Source organism: Oncorhynchus kisutch, linkage group LG13 (genome assembly GCF_002021735.2).
Source record: "Oncorhynchus kisutch isolate 150728-3 linkage group LG13, Okis_V2, whole genome shotgun sequence".
In the NCBI taxonomy this organism is placed as follows: domain Eukaryota; kingdom Metazoa; phylum Chordata; class Actinopteri; order Salmoniformes; family Salmonidae; genus Oncorhynchus; species Oncorhynchus kisutch.
In genome coordinates this window covers 34,517,469-34,535,635 of record NC_034186.2, presented here as the reverse complement: position 1 = coordinate 34,535,635, position 18,167 = coordinate 34,517,469, and the positions used below count along the sequence as shown (strand labels likewise).

Sequence of the window (18,167 nt, the reverse complement as noted above, 5' to 3'; positions counted from 1 at the left end):
AATTGTAGACCTCCACATGTCTGGTTCATCCTTGGGAGCAATTTCCAAACGCCTGAAGGTACCACGTTCATCTGTACAAACAATGGTACGCAAGTATAAACACCATGGGACCACGCAGCCGTAATACCGCTCAGGAAGGAGACGCGTTCTGTCTCCTAGAGATTAACGTACTTTGGTGTGAAAAGTGCAAATCAATCCCAGAACAACAGCAAAGGACTTTGTGAAGATGCTGGAGGAAACAGGTACAAAAGCATCTATATCCACAGTAAAATGAGTCCTATATCCACGTAACCTGAAAGGCCGCTCAACAAGGAAGAAGCCACTGCACCAAAACCCCCCAAAAAAGCCAGACTACGGTTTGTAACTGCACATGGGGACAAAGATCATACTTTTTGGAGAATTGCCCTCTGGTCTGATGAAACATAAATAGAACTGTTTGGCCATAATGATCATTGTTATGTTTGGAGGAAAAAGGGGGAGGCTTGCAAGCCGAAGAACACCATCCTAACCGTGAAGCAAGGGATGGCAGCATCATGTTGTGGGGGTGCTTTGCTGCAGGAGGGGCTGGTGCACTTCACAAAATAGATGGCTTCATGAGGATGGAAAATTATGTGGATATATTGAAGCAACATCTCAAGATATCAGTCAGGAAGTAAAAGCTTGGTCGCAAATGGACAATGACTCCAAGCATACTTCCAAAGTTGTGTCAAAATGCCTTGAGGACAACAAAGTCAAGGTATTGGCGTGGCCATCACAAAGCCCTGACCTCAACTTTCAATCCTATAGAAAATGTGTGAGCAGAACTGAAAAAGCATGTGCGAGCAAGGAGGCCTACAAACCTGACTCCGTTACACCAGCTCTGTCAGGAGGAATGGGCCAAAACTCATCCATTTTATTGTGGGAAGCTTGTGGAAGGCTACCCGAAATGTTTGACCCAAGTTAAGCAATTTAAAGGCAATACACTCAATGAGTATTTGGTAGCATGTAAACTTCTGACCCACTGGGAATGTGATGAAAGAAATAAAAGCTGATATAAATCTTTCTCTCTGCTATTATTCTGACATTTCACATTCTTAAAATAAAGTGGTGATCCTAACTGACCTAAAACAGGACATTTTTACTCGGATTAAATGTCAGGAATTGTGAAAAACTGAGATTAAATGTATTTGATTAAGGTGTATGTAAACTTACAACTTCAACTGTATGTAATACCAATGAACTGTTGTGGAAGAATCTAATTTCAAGAGTTAAGAAGTTTCAATACATGAGTAGACATACAAACAGCATTAACTTACTGTAAAAAGCCTTTTATTACATTCTTAAATCCACATATTGTATCCCCATTGTACAACAAAACTCTTAAATGTGTCATATTAATAATATATTTGAGATATCTTATTCAAATCTATATTGATTTCAATAATATTCTTATAATAGAATGAAAACATGATAAACAGAAGGATCATGACAAAAGACTAACTTTTAGGGAGATATCCTTAAAAACATTCTTAATTTTTTTTTTTTAATTACAACTGTCCGACAAAAATGAGGACACTAGACGGTTGACAAAAAAAATTGACAGATAACTATAGAAAAGAAGAAACAAAAGATCACGACAAAAACAACACAGGATTCAAAGATTAAAATCTATCTTTCAGTTTCAGTACATTTTAGACCCTATTTCTTCTACAATTCAAAAGTCCTGTAATAATATTGATATTAGACAGGGGTAAATCTTTGATACTTCTGTGATCAACATTCACAAGAACATGTACTGTACACAGTGATCAAGGTTTAAGGTCTTCTAGTCGGTGCAGTGTCTGACTTGGCTAACTGACGAAGACACTGTAGTACAGAGAGCCCAGCTGTCTCCCTGAGTGGAAATGTAACTGCACACCTTGAGAACTGCCTCCAAAGACGGAAAAAGCAGTTTTAGGTTTGCAGATGACACTTTATGAATACAGAACAATCTAAGTTATTACAAAGCATTTACATCTTGTTACAATCTTCTCCCCTGCCTTGCGAACTATAAACTCAAGTCAGTTAATATTAGCTCTGTGTAAAAGTAGAATGTTGTTACGTTGAGAGAACTTGAAACCTCTTGTGCTATACATTTAAAGGTCTCTGGCTGGAGTGCTTATTGAGTCCACTAGGCCATCTACCAGGACTGTTAAGGCCCTCCTAACTGAAATTGGGAAAGACATTATAGCACAGTCCCATTATGACACAGTTGTAAGCACCCAGAAAAGTGTATCGCCCTAAATTCCAACTAGTTAATGTATATAGTATGGCGAAGAGCACTGTTCCAGCAGTGCAAGGTGAAAAATCAGATTTTATTTGGACAGAAAGTATCCAAGGCCTGAAAGTGATTGTCTCTTTTTGTGGTAAAGGTATTCAAAGTATTCCACTCTGACCAAACTGTTCACACATCAGCTTGTCTATATACAAGCTTTGTACTGTGGGCGGTGAAAGCTTTTTTAAATCCAAAAAGCCCCTTCAAGAATTGTTAAAAAGTAACATCCTGCCACACCCGATGTCCCTCTCCCAAGATAGAGATGTTAATCTAACTATGACTTTCTGGTAGAGATTAATAAAAGGCTGCGCTCATTGAAGACAGAGAGGCAGATTTAGTGTTCTCAAATAAACAGTGAGGGAAAATATATCTGCATAAAATACATATTTTTGTATGCATATCATCATCCTTCAAATGATGACATCTCTTATACTCTATAATCTGAATGTAGAAATCCCTAACTCAAGGGGGTAGCTGATGGCTCTGTAGCGCCATACAGGTGTACTCTCTTAATTTGACCAGTTTCTCACAGCAGGAAAATAATCCTGCAGCAACAGGAAATGTGAATTATGTGGGATATAATGTTTTTCGTTTGGAATTTACAAACGTTATAAGCTTTTTTAAACCTTGAATACACTACAATTTGCATTTATTGTTGTGCAGTAAAATTATCTGTGACAACAGTGATCAAATTAAGAGATCACATCTGTATGTGTTTGGGTTAGGGTGAGTGGGCATCATTAACAAATCAGCACACCTTCAGTTCAGTCTGAAACAGTAGACTGCTGGAACACACAGGGAGGGCATGAGTCTCCACCTTCCCCCTGCTGGTCAAAGGTCAAACCCCTTTCCCCATTGCAGTTGTTACCTATGTGGGAGCACAGGAAAGTGTTTGCCACCGGTTTGTTTTCTTCTTATCATCTGCTTCCTTTCTCTGCTCAACAAAGTCCCACAGATCCCACTTCTGTTAGATACAGGAGGACAATCAGCAGTCTTTGAGTTGGAACCCTGAGATTCTTGGTAGCATGAGAAAATGGTCCGGATCGGGTGGAGGGCTCTTAGATGGTAAGTGCTATTAATCTAATCATTTTTCATCCCAGTTCCCCAGAATATGGTCAGGCAGTCTTTGACTGACAGATGAACATTCATCACACTGTCCTGGGGAATCTATTTATCTTTATTTAATTGCCTTTATTTAACCAGGTAAGTCATTGAAAACACATTCTCTTTTACAATAACGACCTGAATCATTCTATATATCTATATAAATCCCTGTCTAATTTTATTTTACATGATTAAATATAAGTGTATACGTAAGGAACGTTTAAAAATACTTTCAAAATACTTCTGTGATTCTCTTTCTCTCTCTAAGTGGCATTTGCAAGGGGAAAGGGTAGTGGGGCCGAGGTCTTTGATTGCATTTTAAAATATAAAGTCAAGAGCTCAAAAATATCAGTGTCTGAATGTGTGCCTGTAAAAATACATATATAGGTCAGCATAAGTGCTTTGTCTTAGTGCTGTGTGTGCAAGTCTGCATGGATGGTAATAGACACCCTGGGTCTCTGTGTCCATGACTTGCATGCAAAACAAATCTGCCCGACTATCTGTTTGATCTTGGTCCCTTTAAACAGTTTGTTCATAGCATACAAAACTGCAAAGTATGGGCACTACCAAATAAGAAACTAAAATTGAGCTGTAGAACTGCAATAAAATAAAATAAAGATCTACACAGCAACTCCTCCATGGGGCAGGATAGTAGGGTGTATAGTACACTCTGTCTCAAACCTAGGGCTGTGCTGCATGTCTGTGGGGTACATTCAAAGACAATATACCTGTTTTACAGAGGACTTTAACTTGAGGGAGATCTCAAGCTCTTTTTGAAAACCATCTGATATTGCGAAATTACATTCTCAGAACCATTTTAGTCAACAACAAAAATAAGTAGCATGCTCATAGTACCCAGCACCTAGTGTTGAATTTCATAGCCTGGACTGGCTTACAGTCCAAGCGACTGAGAGTAGTGTTCCTAAAGTGTAGCGTGCAGGATTTTCACTGAGCTGCTGGTTGCTTCGCTGTTGCCACGTTCCTCTCCCTCTCTACCTCTTTCTGTCTCTATATGAATCACTTTCATATCTGAACAGATTTTTAGCCCATTGTGGAGTCTGGGAAGGTGATTTCACTGCTGAACACCTCGCGGTACAGAGGGGGGAAATTGTATGCCGTCTCTGGGTGGAGGAGACGGAAAAACTTGAGCTTGTCAATGTGGAGATTACAGATGGACTTCATCATGGGAAGCTTGGACACCATCTTAGGAGGTAGAAGAAGAGAGAGAGTGAGACAAGGAAAAAGAGAGACAGAAAGTGTATTTTTCACATTTCACCCCAAATCCACTAACAAAGGCCTGTTTGAGGAATAAAGGAACATATCATCCCCTGCCAGTCTGTACCTTTGCCAGTTTCTCCTCCGATGAGCCACATCTATGTAGACAATGCTGCAGAGAGAGATATACTTTCTCTTGAAGCTTCTGCACCTGTTGGGTGTCTTTCAACCATGGTCGGTCTGGAGGAAAAAGAGAGCGACAACCACAGTTAGACTGCTGTTTTTCCTTCTTACATATTACTTAGTGTCTGATTTAGATCTGGGAGTGTGAGAGGATTACCTGGTGACAGGAGAACAGCAGCACTGAACAGAGCCATTTCCTCTTCTGAGAGCTGTATACGGCTAAGGCTCTTGGCCAGGTCAAACACGGCACCCACAAGGTCATCACAACCTGGGAGAAAGCAGGGGGAAAAACAGGTGTCATAAAAACAAACGCTTTTTTAAAACGGAAACTAATGAAAGGTTGACCTAGTGTGTGTTAATACACCCACTATGTGGGTGTGTGAATCAATATGAATGATTTGGTTTCATAAAGAGGGGACTCACCAAGAGCTTTGAAGGTCTGTGCACTGGCAAACTTGCCATCAAACAGAACAGTGTTGTTGATGGGGTTGTAGGCACGACACATGCGAATCAGAAGCACATCCAGACATCCTGAAGAAGAGATCATAAATATACCACAAAGATAAAGAGGGAGAGATGGAGAGGGAAAGACAGAGAGGGAGAGACAGAGACAGTGGTAGAAAGGGAGAAAAAGGAAACAGAGGATGCTCCAACATGTATACACAAACAACATTAAATAGAACATGAATTCCATGTTGTCAGTTAATAAAATACATATATTTCATATCATAACAAATGATATGTATTTCAATAAATTATAAATAAAATCATTTTTCAAATAAATTGTTTTACAATTCAAACAATGATGATGAACAAACATCACATAATGAAAAACCAGCATGAGAATAATAACTATTTTCTTCAAAATCGTTGGAAACAGAATGTGGTCTTTGCATCATATGTTGTTAATTTATGTAGCAACCTCCAGGTATATGCAAAATGTAGTGGCCCTATATGCAAAATGTGACAGTATTTTGTGTGCACAAATTAGGTGAAATGATTTGCATATGCTAAAATGTAGCCCATATGCTAGACTTTGTTTTCCTAACTATAGACACACATGTTTTTCAGATATACTATTGTGTATTAATGTTGTAGTACTATACTACAACATTAAGTACTGAAACATGTTAATGAAGTAAATGGATACATGCTCAGGTTGTGTGAACAGGAACTATGCTTTAAGGTCAGAGAAAGCTGAGGTCATGAAATAGTGTTATGAAATGCACTCCTCCTATGTCCTAACAGTAGGTACCGACCTGCTTTGAGAAGAATGATCTGGTCGTTCTGACAAAGATCCAGGAATCCAGTGATGCGCTTGGCAAACTCCACCACGTACTGGATGGCATTGGTGAGGTGGATGGCACAATGCTGCCACATGACTTCCGCAGACTGAAAGAGAGACCAGAGGGATGCCCATGTTATATATGACATTTGGAATAGCACATAGGGGTGTCAGAGTATATAGGTCACAGAGTACTAGGCCACTGAGTTAATCCTGCTACAGGACATTGATGTTTACCTTGCTCTGGAAGCTGCGTGTCTCCTCAGGGGTGTACAGGGACCAGACAAGTCTCTTCAGCTCCTCACTGCCGTGCTGACTGGTCTCCATGTGAGACTTTACCACACTAGCAGTAATACGCTCTGGAAATGGACAAGTCAAGTATGGGTTAGCTTTCAACCACACTCAATGAAAAATAATCTAGTGATCGTTATATTGACACAAAGCAGATAATGATAAGAGTGACAGTTCCACTTACCGATCTCAAGTATTGAGAACCCCTCGGGTAGAGTGTTGAGCAGCGTGTGTGTGAACAGGCTGGACTCATGCAGCAGCTGGTACTCGTGCTTGATGTGGTGGTTGCCATCTCTGAAGTCCAGTCCGTTCTGTTCGGGTGAACTCTGAGAGGAGGAGCTGCTGCCCCCTATCATCTCCAGATTGCAGTACTCTCTTTCGGCGCCCTCTGGTGTCAGGGGTAGGTCGAACAGCAGGCCATCCGGCAGAGTGGCGATGTCGTCAAGGTCGCTGAGGGCAGCACTGGAGCCTCTGCTGTATGCCCGGCCATGACCTTCGACCTCGGCTCCCACCTCACGGGCGGCAGCTAACTCCTGGGATGCCTGGTGCTTCTGGACCTCAGCGTATAGGCTGTCTCTCTGCTTTTTGGACATGCGGCCAAACTTCACAGCTGTACCAGCAAAGGAGATAAAGAGTCAGTCAATAACCAGGGAATGAATTATGAGCTCATACACCCATATGAGCCAATATAAAACTAAATATAGAATAAAAACCACTGATATTTGAATTCCATAGCATCACTGCTGTTTCTCTGGCATGATTCCAGCAGTGATTTCACACAGTATAAATGAACTCTACACATGGCCTTTCAATAAGACCCGGAGAGCCCTAGCATCCAGTGAAGAGACTGACAGACAGTGATGCCCTCTGGACTGACCTTGTTGTGTTTGTGTTTGACACTCACCATCACGGCTCATGCCCAGGGCCAGGCACTTCTGCAGCCGGCAATGTTGGCAGCGATTCCGATTGGTGCGGTCAATCAGACAGTTCCTCTGCCGGGAGCAGGAGTACATAGCATTGTTCTGCTGGCTGCGTCTGAAGAAACCCTACAAACACACACACAAGCACAAACACCATGAACACAGGTACAGAAGCAGGGAGGGCTGAAGTACTGGACAAGGGCATACAATATATAAATATCTATATTGATTGAATTTGCTGAGGGATGAGAGTATGATAAACTAAAATAGAACACTCAAGTGGAGTGAACAGATTTCCAAGGCACGCCGAGGTTGAGGTCACTCACCTTGCAGCCTTCACAGGTGATTACGCCATAGTGGATCCCTGATGACTTGTCCCCACAGATCTTGCAGGGTATTACTTCAATTTGTGCTGGAAGGAGAGAGGAACATTTTTATTTTTTAATTATTTCACCTTTATTTAACCAGGTAGTCCAGTTGAGAACAAGTTCTCATTTACAACTGCGACCTGGCCAAGATAAAGCAAAGCAGTGCGACAAACAACACAGTTACACATGGAATAAACAAACGTACAGTCAATAACACATTAGTGCATTGCATACTTAACACATTTGAACATGTTAGGTGGATGTACATTATTGAGTGGTGCTTCATACAAGTTGTCCAATAGCTGTTGCTCAATAGTCCCTAGACGAGATAATAAATTCTACTTTGATGGTGTCTTGGGTTGGGTTAATTAATCTCTAGTATGACATGGTTCAATCGTCTGGTGATAAGGAGTCTTGTGAATTGTGCCAGAAATGTGTGAGAAAGTGCACGAGAGGTGGAGACATAAGAAACATCCCCATAAACAATATCAAATAAGGAGGAATAGCCACCTTTTAATCTGTTTCATCGTTATTACCAACTGTCCTGATTTTGAACCCAAAAGAAACACTATCAAATGCAAAAGCCAATCTGCAACAATTTGCAGATAAAAACATTCCACCCAAGCGATAAAATATAAAATGTATTCATATTAAATATTGTTTAAATGTCAACTCGTGGGATGAAAGAAATTAGAACAATGCATCCTGCCAGAATCTACAAATGGAACACATAGACTATAACTTTAACAGTGTGTGCACAGCCCTGAGCCCTCTCTCCCTGAAACAGGCTGTTTTTTTAAATGATGCTGTTTATCTAAGTGGCAGGGCCTCCTATGGCCCAGAGTAGCAGGTCAATTGCATTAGCTGGGGTCTGGGGTTATAAAGTTTCACTGGCACTGTTCCTCCTCCAGGGTGAACTAAATGTCAAGAGGTTAACAAAAGCACCAGCTTCAGTAGAGCGTCCGACGCTACAGAAGATAAAATGGCTACTCTCAAAAAACTATTGTTTTTTTTCTCTGTTTGCTTTGACTGCTGGGTGTGTTGAATGATTTTTTCTGAACTACTTTGTGTTACAGTGACGCAAGGCGTTAGGTAACATTTCATTTGCAGGCAGCAACAGTATTAACTGCCCTTTACCAGCTCATCAAAAAAGGAAATAAATAAAGGCAGTGGGGAAGAAAAAAAACTCTACCACATCCAGCACTCCTGGCCCCCACCCTCTCCATGTTATATAACTGCTGTCTGGCTTTGCTCCATGAAAACACTCATTCAGGGAGGAGGTCACCCTAGCAATGCTGTGAAAAGCCAACCCTCCCCTTTCGCTCACATTGGTTCCTGGGAGCATAGCTTTGTCTCTGATATGTTAACTCCCATGCCGCTCAGCTGCAGAGCAGTCAGGCTACGAGAGAGAAGGAGCTGTTCTACTGACACACTTTCCTATTCAGCAAGGGGGAGGTACTTCGGGTGGTGGCCTTGCAAGGCATGTTATCCGATTTCTTTCTTTCCTGTTTTAAATTGGAACCAAATCTGGTTCAATCACTGACAGGGGAATGGAAATGTTCACAGGCTTAAGAAAACAGTCTATGTTTGATAAGTGAAAGATTAACAAGCACTTTAGAAACTGTAGAGTAAATACAGCTGTATTGCCATCCATTTTCCACTTATGTAACACCAGGCAGTACAAGAGTATTTTCAACATACAGTATATTCTGAAGGGGCCCTGGCTGTAACTTACACTGGTGCTCAACTTGTGGCAGCATGTCAAGTATTTCAGTGCAGTTTCAGCTGTCCATAAAACTATTAATACCCCTAGCATGGCCACAGAGACCTGCAGGAATGTAATGGGCTGCCTGGACATAGTTACATAAAGTGCTCATGGATTCAACACTTGAAAACTTTTCACACAATTCAAATGGATGACTAATTCATTTGAGGACAATCTCTTAATCACGTGGAAGTATATGGCATGTAAAAGTACACACAGCGCCATATTTTTTTCATTAATTAATTTAACCTTTATTTAACTAGGCAAGTCAGTTAAGAACTTTTTATTTTTACAATGACCATATAGTAGTACGTAGCAGTTCAGAATGTCAGCAATGTTTCTGGACATTTTTCATGGGCCTTACATTTTTGGTTTGATCAATGGGTCAGGGACATTTGACCTGTAGTCATGCTCTGTCAAGTTTAGACCAAGGACTATTTGGATGTTACTCTCATAAATGCACTCTCTCTAGGAAAACAAAAAGTAATAATTATGTAAAAATAAACATTGCACCATGGTAAATACCAGGTAATTAGTGGGCAGTAAAATAAAGTGTAACCAATATGAGTGAGATAAGATGATATACAGGGCATTTGGAAAGTATTCAGACCCCTTCCCTCTTCCCACATTTTGTTACATTACAGCCTTATTCTAAAATGGATGACATGTTTTCCCCCCTCAATCTACACATAATACCCCATGATGACAAAGCGAAAACAGGTTAAGAAATGTTTGCTAATTTATTAAAAATTAAAAACAGAACTTATTTACTTACTTTCAGGCTCTTTGCTATGAGACTCAAATCGAGCTCAGGTGCATCCTGTTTCCATTGATCATCCTTGAGATGTTTCTACAACGTGATTGGAGTCCACCTGTGGTGAATTCAATTGATTGGACATGATTTGTTAAGGCACACACCTGTCTACATAAGTTCCCATAGTTGACAGTGCATGTCAGAGCAAATTCCATGAAGTCAAGCCATGAGGTCGAAAGGAATTGTCCGTAGAGCTCCGAGTCAAGATTGTGTCGAGGCACAGATCTGGGGAAGTGTACCAAAACATTTCTGCAGCATTGAAGGTCCAAGAACACAATGGCCTCCATCATTTTTAAATAGAAGAAGTTTGGAACCACCAAGACTCTTCCTGGACCTGGCCGCCCAGCCAAACTGAGAAATCGGGGAAGAAGGGCCTTGGTCAGGGAGGTGACCAAGAACCCGATGGTCACTCTGACAGAGCTCCAGAGTTCCTTCTGTGGAGATGGGAGAACCTTCTAGAAGGACAACCATCTCTGCAGCACTCCACCAAACAGGCCTTTATGGTAGAGTGACTAGACAGAAGCCACTCCTCAGTAAAAGGCACATGACAGCCCGCTTGGAGTTTGCCAAACGGCACCTAAAGGACTCCCAGACCATGAGAAAAAAGATTCTCTGGTCTGATGAAAACAAGATTGAACTTGTTGGCATGAATGCCAAGCGTCACGTCTGGAGGAAACCTGGCACCATCCCTATGGTGAAGCATGGTGGTGGCAGCATCATGTTGTGGGGATGTTTTTCAGCGGCAGGGACTGGGAGACTAGTCTGGATCGAGGGAAAGATGAACTGAGCAAAGTACAGAGAGATCCTTGATGAAACCCTGCTCCAGAGAGCTCAGAACCTCAAACTGGGGGCAAAGGTTCACCTTCTAACAGGACAACGACCCTAAGCACACAGCCAAGACAACACAGGAGTGGCTTCAGTCTCTGAATGTCCTTGAGTGGCCCAGCCAGAGCCCGGACTTGAACCCGATCGAACATCTCTGGAGAGACCTGAAAATAGCTGTGCAGAATAAATTAGCAAACATTTCTAAAACCTGTTTTTGCTTTGTCATTATGTGGTGTTGTGCATAGACTGATGAGGGGGGGGGGGGACAATTTCATCCATTTTAGAATGAGGCTGTAAGGTAACAAAATGTGGAAAGAGTAAAGGGGTCTGAATACTTTCCGAATGTACTGTACACACACACACACACACACACACACACACACACACATATGTATATATATATATATATATATATATATATATATATACATATATATATATATATACATGTATATATATATATATATATATATATATATATACATATATATATATATATATACATATATATATACATATATACATATATATATACATATATATATATATATACATATACATATACATATACATATACATATATATATATATATATATATATATATATATATATATATATATATATACATATATATATACATATATATATATATATATATGAGGAACCAGGTATACAATTCATGCTGTAATAGTCATCTACTAAGTGGGAGAGGAGTGTTGTCAAAGTCTGAAAATGTTCATGCTATCACAATCTGCAGACAATTGTGATTGAGGATGGGATTTGATTAGAGTTTTAGTGCCCTAAAGGAGTTAGTGGTACTGTCAGTTATCGGAGGTCATATATCTTGAGGTATCTTCTGAGGCAACTCTGTGCCAGTGCGAGTTTCTGCCGGTCAGTTTGCTTGTCCCAGCAGTAAAGACTGTAGTCAGAGACTTTGCTCTCTTATCTTACTCCAAACAGCTCATAGGGAGTCCAAAGGTCCTATTTACCTTGCACTTTGTATTTACTTGACACACTGTATGTTTAACCTACATTGCATATGCGTTAAGGGTTTAAGGTATATATACAATATAGAACATCTGGTGTGAGGTGCTCTTGTCCTAGAGCTTTATTGCAAGGTGAAGGGGACATTTAGTTGATTAAACATAACCCTCTCTCTGGGCTAGGCTGCTGATGGGGCCTACAGTACCTAGCACCTGTTTTCTAAACAGCTTTGTCGATAGTGATAACTTCTCCCTCTCTCCATGTCAGCATGGCCTACCTACACAAAGTAGTATTCTGTGAGAGTGTATGGATGATACAGAGCCCTACTCTTTAAATATGCACAAGAGGATTGAGTATTTCCTCTGTAGAAGTAACAGGAGTGGACTGAGAGTGGACTTAAGTGTGTACGGTACCAATGATGGTGACTGACGATCTAGCCCAGCTACATTAGGTAACAATCAGTGATACTGTGTTAATACTAAATATTGCGTAGGAAAATAAAATGATATAAATATTTTAAAAAAACTGTACAATCTGGTTATTTCCCAAAATGTATACTTTTTTTGTTAAATGCTTTTATTTGGTCGTTGCTTTGACTTTTTCATTGAATTTCCACATATATTCTTATTTTATGGGTGTGGTTTGTGGCGTATGAAACATCCACTTCTCTTTTGCTCTCTATGTATTTTCCTCCACTGCCATATATAATTTTGAGTGTAACATACAGTTGAAGTCGGATGTTTACATACACCTTAGCCAAATACATTTAAACTCAGTTTTCACAATTCCTGATATTTAATCAGAGTAAAAATTCCCTGTCTTAGGTCAGTTAGGATCACCACTTTATTTTAAGAATGTGAAATGCCAGAATAATAGTAGTGAGAATGATTTATTTCAGCTTTTATTTCTTTCATCACATTCCCAGTGGGTCAGAAGTTTACATATACTCAATTAGTATTTGGTAGCATTGCCTTTAAATTGTTTAACTTGGGTCAAATGTTTCAGGTAGCTTTCCATAAGCTTCCCACAATAAGTTGGGTGAATTTTGGCCCATTTGTAGGTTTGTAGGCCTCCTTGCTCACACACGCTTTTTCAGTTCTGCCTACAAATGTTTTATATGATTGAGGTCAGGGCTTTGTGATGGCCACTCCAATACCTTGACTTTGTTGTCCTTAAGCCATTTTGCCACAACTTTAGAAGTATGCTTGGGGTCATTGTCCATTTGGAAGACCCATTTGCGACCAAGCTTCCTGACTGATGTCTTGAGATGTTGCTTCAATATATCCACATAATTTTCCATCCTTGTGTTGTCATCTATTTTGTGAAGTGCACTAGTCCCTCCTGCAGCAAAGCACCCCCACAACATGATGCGTTAACCCCGTGCTTCACGGTTGGGATGGTGTTCTTCGGCTTGCAAGCCACCCCCCTTTTCCTCCAAACATAACGATGGTCATTATGGCCAAACAGTTCTATTTTTGTTTCATCAGACCAGAGGACATTTCTCCAAAAAGTACGATCTTTGTCTCCATGTGCAGTTGCAAACCGTAGTCTGGCTTTTTTTTATGGTGGTTTTGGAGCAGTGGCTTCTTCCTTGCTGAGTGGCCTTCCAGGTTATGTTGATATAGGGACTCGTTTTACTGTGGATATATACTTTTGTACCTGTTTCCTCCAGCATCTTCACAAGGTCCTTTGCTGTTGTTCTGGATTTGATTTGCACTTTTCGCACCAAAGTACGTTCTTCTCTAGGAGACAGAACGCATCTCCTTCCTGAGCAGTATGACGACTGCGTGGTCCCATGGTGTTTATACTTTCGTACTATTGTTTGTACAGGTAAATGTGATACCTTCAGGCGTTTGGAAATTGCTCCCAAGGATGAATCATGGAGTGTGACTCGTGGAGGTGTACAATTTTTTTCTGAGGTCTTGGCTGATTCCTTTTGATTTTCCCATGTCAAGCAAAGAGGCACTGAGTTTGAAGGTAGGTATTGAAATACATCCACAGGTACATCTCCAATTGACTCAAATTATGTCAATTAGCCTCTCAGAAGCTTCTAAAGCCATGACAACATTTTCTGGAATTTTCCAAGCTGTTTAAAGGCACAGTCAACTTAGTGTATGTAAACTTCTGACAACTCTGGAATTGTGATCCTGTGAATTATAAGTGAAATAATATGTCTGTAAACAATTGTTGGAAGAATTACTTGTGTCATGCACAAAGTAGATATCCCAACCGACTTGCCAAAACTATAGTTTGTTAACAAGAAATTTGTGGAGTGGTTGAAAGAAGTGTTTTAATGACTCCAACCTATGTGTATGTAAACTTCCGACTTCAACTGTATCAATCTGGATTTCCCTAACAGGCCTGAGTGGTATACTATGAAGCACGCTAGATCTACTCAGGCTTTTAGAAAGCTAGACAGCTTCAGTTAGCTTCACATTCCAGGTCAGGCTTCATCCGTACTATGAACGGTGGATATTGCTCATCTCTCTGCCGCTAACTCTAGCAGGCTTGTGCTGTAACTGCGCGTACATGTCACACATGGCTAGTCGAACGCCAAACTCTTCATTGAGACAATGCTGAAACATCAATCAATGGGCGAGTCAGTGCCACATTTTAAATTTGTGCCGAGATCAAAATGAAAGAAAAGTTATCTTGCAAATTCAGCAGGCTATGGTGTGAAACAGGCTTTTAGAAGTGCCGTCTTTATTTTTACTTCATATTATATACTGATGGCAGCATTACAGCAACATGGAGGAAGCAAGTGGAAGGGGAAGAGGGTAGGGAACTTGTTTGTCTGCCATATATTAAAGATACAAATTGGATGCTATATACTGTATACGGAGCATACAACAATCTTAGCTCTGCATATTTTCCTGCAAAGAGACAGAATCTTAGATAATTTATTATGGTATTCTCCCCATGTAGCTTATTTCGAGTCACAGGTTAAGGAATGGCTTAAAAATCATAACATTTGAAATTGTGTTGTGTTGGTCGATGATTGTGTTGGGTGATGATGGCAGTGTTGGGCAATTTGGAAAGCCATAGTCACTCAGTCAACAATATAATAATACTCTTAGGAGAAAATGTCATCTATAACTCACAATCTGTTGATACTATGCGATTAGAAAGGTTCAAATTTCCTGTAAGACATCACAGCACATTAAAAAAATATATGGCACATGGAAATCAAAAGAGGGTGGTCTACAGAGACAGGAGGGATGGGCCGAGAGCAGCTGAGGGTTGGTAATAGTTATTACTGAAAACACTATATACTGTATAATGTAGACCGGAGATGTCTGAGTACTAGCTATCCAAAATATGTCTGTTTAAAAAATATATATATATATCTTTGTTATGTGAATGCTGTGAAAGTACCATGTATGTAAAATGCATATGTAACAAAAAAGCTGTAAAAACAAACATTTTAAACAAATGTACTTTTGTCCTCTGCTTTGGACACCATATAATTGTGTGTGCTCACCCCCCCCCCCCCCCCCCCCCCCCGGAACATATTTAGGGCTGTGCTACAACCACATTTCGACACATCATATATAACTCCATGTCTTTACGACTCTGCTCCCAAACAAATAGTCAGACTGTACTTTGGGCCAGCAGTTTTTCATTGTATGTAGCCTATAGCCTTAATCTGGGGTCCTTAGTTTTTTTCCTGGCCAGGAAAAATTCCCAACACTGGTCTAGTTATACTGTATAGGGAGTCAAAGGAGGATGAATCAACTCTAAGCAGGGCAAGAGTTAAAGCTCCTGGGAGTGGAACATTAGCAGCCAGTTGTCAGAGAGAGGCACCTTCACACATTCTGTAGCCCCACTGTGAACATCTCCTGACAGATAATGACGTTGAGCTTGATCAACAGTGCCCTTGGGAGCAGAGAGATGCCTCCACTGCTCTACTTTGTCTTTGATCCTTTGCTAAAACTATGCACTACATGGCTGTAGCACTTCAGACAGTGTGGCAGACAGAGTTCTCTTCTCACCTAGGAGAAGTGCACTTCATAAAAGTCATCACTACAGTGGCTGCATCCATTAAGTTTACAGTGGTCCTGCCATTGGCACCTGGGGGACCATGCATATCCACAGAGGTGTGGATCACTGGAGAGAATGAGAGCTGGGAATTTCATAATATATCCTATTACATAAGCAAGCAGTCCTTAAAAACAAATGGGTAACATTGATTCTGGTTGATTTAATCAAGTAGCTAAATTCACAATGGAAACAGGGTGAGGGCTGAGAGGTGAATGTAGGCTACTGGTTGTTGCTACCCATTATTAATGATTGATGATCTTTCAGTTTATGTAAATAATTTGCCATAGAAATATGATACAAAACAATCTGTTAAACACTGATAGGCTACACAGATATATATATTTTTTAAACAATGTAGCAAATAATATGTGGACTATAATAAACTTTATTGGTTTAATTTTCCTTGTTGGCAAAAGTTTTTACTTATGCATCAGCAAAGTCTCTGTTATTGACACACAACCCGCATTGGTTTGCACATGCCAATGTCCTCAGATTGAAGTAATGGCTAATGGATTGTTTTAGAAATTACGATACCCCTCAGAAACCATGCCTCCACAGTCCCCACCAATCCTTCACCACTTCGCTGAATGCTGTGTAATCCTCAATGACAGAACTAGGTCAATGGAACAGTGGTCTCTCTCCCACAGTCCTCCATGCCGGGATGGAGAAAACAACAACGAGCCCTCAACACGCGATATCAAACACCCGCTGCGCACCACCAATTAGAACTGACACGAAATCAGCACTCTCGAGTTTTGAGGGGTTGGGAACATTTTTTAAATATTTGTATTATTTTAATATTATAAAATATGTTTAAATTCATTATGGCCAACAAGTCACTTCGCCAACCTATAACCTACCTAGTCTCTAGGCTACATGCAGAATGGCAAACTGAGCTGAACAAACATAATCTCTGTAGGCCTAATAACAAATAGATTACACGATTATATAATGTTTTTCGTGAAAGCCATTTCAATCACCACCCCTCTTACATAACCAAAAACTATTGCTGCCAATTGCTGGCGAAAAAAAGTAACTACATCGAAATTATTCTTGTACATCGAAATTATTCTTGTCATCCTACATGCAAAGACAAACAGATCACCCTCGAAGTTTATCTGCAGACTGATTGACACACATTTACATGTCATATATGTATAGTCTAAGCCTATGGGAAACGGCCGCAAATATCCATGCAAATAGATATATACTTAAACTTGAATTGTGTATTTTAAAAAATGTATCTGATTTCTAAGTGCAGTGGTTTTAAGTATCGAAATACGATTTGAAAATATATTGAGGGGGGACATAGAGTACTGGGTTATTTGTCTTAAAGCATGTCATGGTCAAATAGTCCGTTGAAGTTTATCTGAGATCTGTGTCGTCGTTCATTGCCAAGCGCGCCTGATTTCAACACCCGCACTTCAGAGCTGACTGTACAGTAGGCTACTTCAAAGTAATGCATCCACCAGTTTACATTATTCCCATACAAAACTTTAACGAGCAAAATAACATATTTGTTTAAGTATTATTAGAATAAACTTACCTCTCATTTTCTTGCCGTATTAATTTTTTGTCATAAATCTCCAGGTAGGCGAATGAAAATAAAATGGAGGAATATAAACAAGCTTTTTCGCTCCAAAAAGGAGCCGTTGAATAAAAAATAAAACAAACTCTCATATGTTTTCTAATAGCTGGTCTGTGAAACAAACAAAATATCAAACGAATAGATTATTAGTAAGATTGTTTCCGTATTTACTCCGTGTAGCATAAGTATTCTTCCTGTAATTCAGCGTGGACTGTACGCAATAAAATATTGTAGCTCCTGGCCTTCCCACTTCGTTCCTGGACAAGAGCTCAATGTCTTTTTCCGCTCGCTGCTGTAACCTACTTTCGGCGCGTGGACTCACGTGCTCTCGCTCCACAAGCTCCGCCTCTTGCGCCGTCAGCTGTGCGCGCGCCTCTCCGCGCGCTTAAATGAGCATGCGTGGGAAAGTGTGGCAGTGTGTCACAAGAGCAACATCGTGGGAAATATTCCCCCAAAGCAGACTGGTTCTAGGGTTTTCTTTTCCTCGTTA

At 40.3% G+C, this 18,167-nt stretch overlaps 1 protein-coding gene across 1 annotated transcript; it reads right to left on the bottom strand.

The window, feature by feature from the left end:
• Positions 1 to 1,291: 1,291 nt before the first annotated feature.
• LOC109902547 (nuclear receptor ROR-beta-like) lies at positions 1,292 to 17,952 on the bottom strand. The gene is made up of 10 exons (XM_020498984.2): positions 17,636 to 17,952; positions 7,618 to 7,703; positions 7,276 to 7,417; positions 6,556 to 6,981; positions 6,318 to 6,439; positions 6,055 to 6,187; positions 5,219 to 5,326; positions 4,953 to 5,063; positions 4,740 to 4,852; positions 1,292 to 4,600 (listed from the first exon to the last, which is right to left on the bottom strand). The coding sequence occupies exons 1-10, from the start codon at positions 17,640 to 17,642 to the stop codon at positions 4,439 to 4,441; spliced, it is 1,410 nt and encodes a 469-aa protein (XP_020354573.1). The 5' UTR covers positions 17,643 to 17,952; the 3' UTR covers positions 1,292 to 4,438.
• Positions 17,953 to 18,167: the final 215 nt, after the last annotated feature.

Excerpts from the sequence above, each read along its gene's own strand:
- LOC109902547 (XM_020498984.2), bottom strand. Across the intron at positions 6,982-7,275 it reads CCTGGGCATGAGCCGTGATG|CTGTGAAGTTTGGCCGCATG; the intron begins GTGAGTGTCAAA and ends TTGCTGGTACAG. Across the intron at positions 4,853-4,952 it reads TGCTGTTCTCCTGTCACCAG|ACCGACCATGGTTGAAAGAC; the intron begins GTAATCCTCTCA and ends TTTTTCCTCCAG.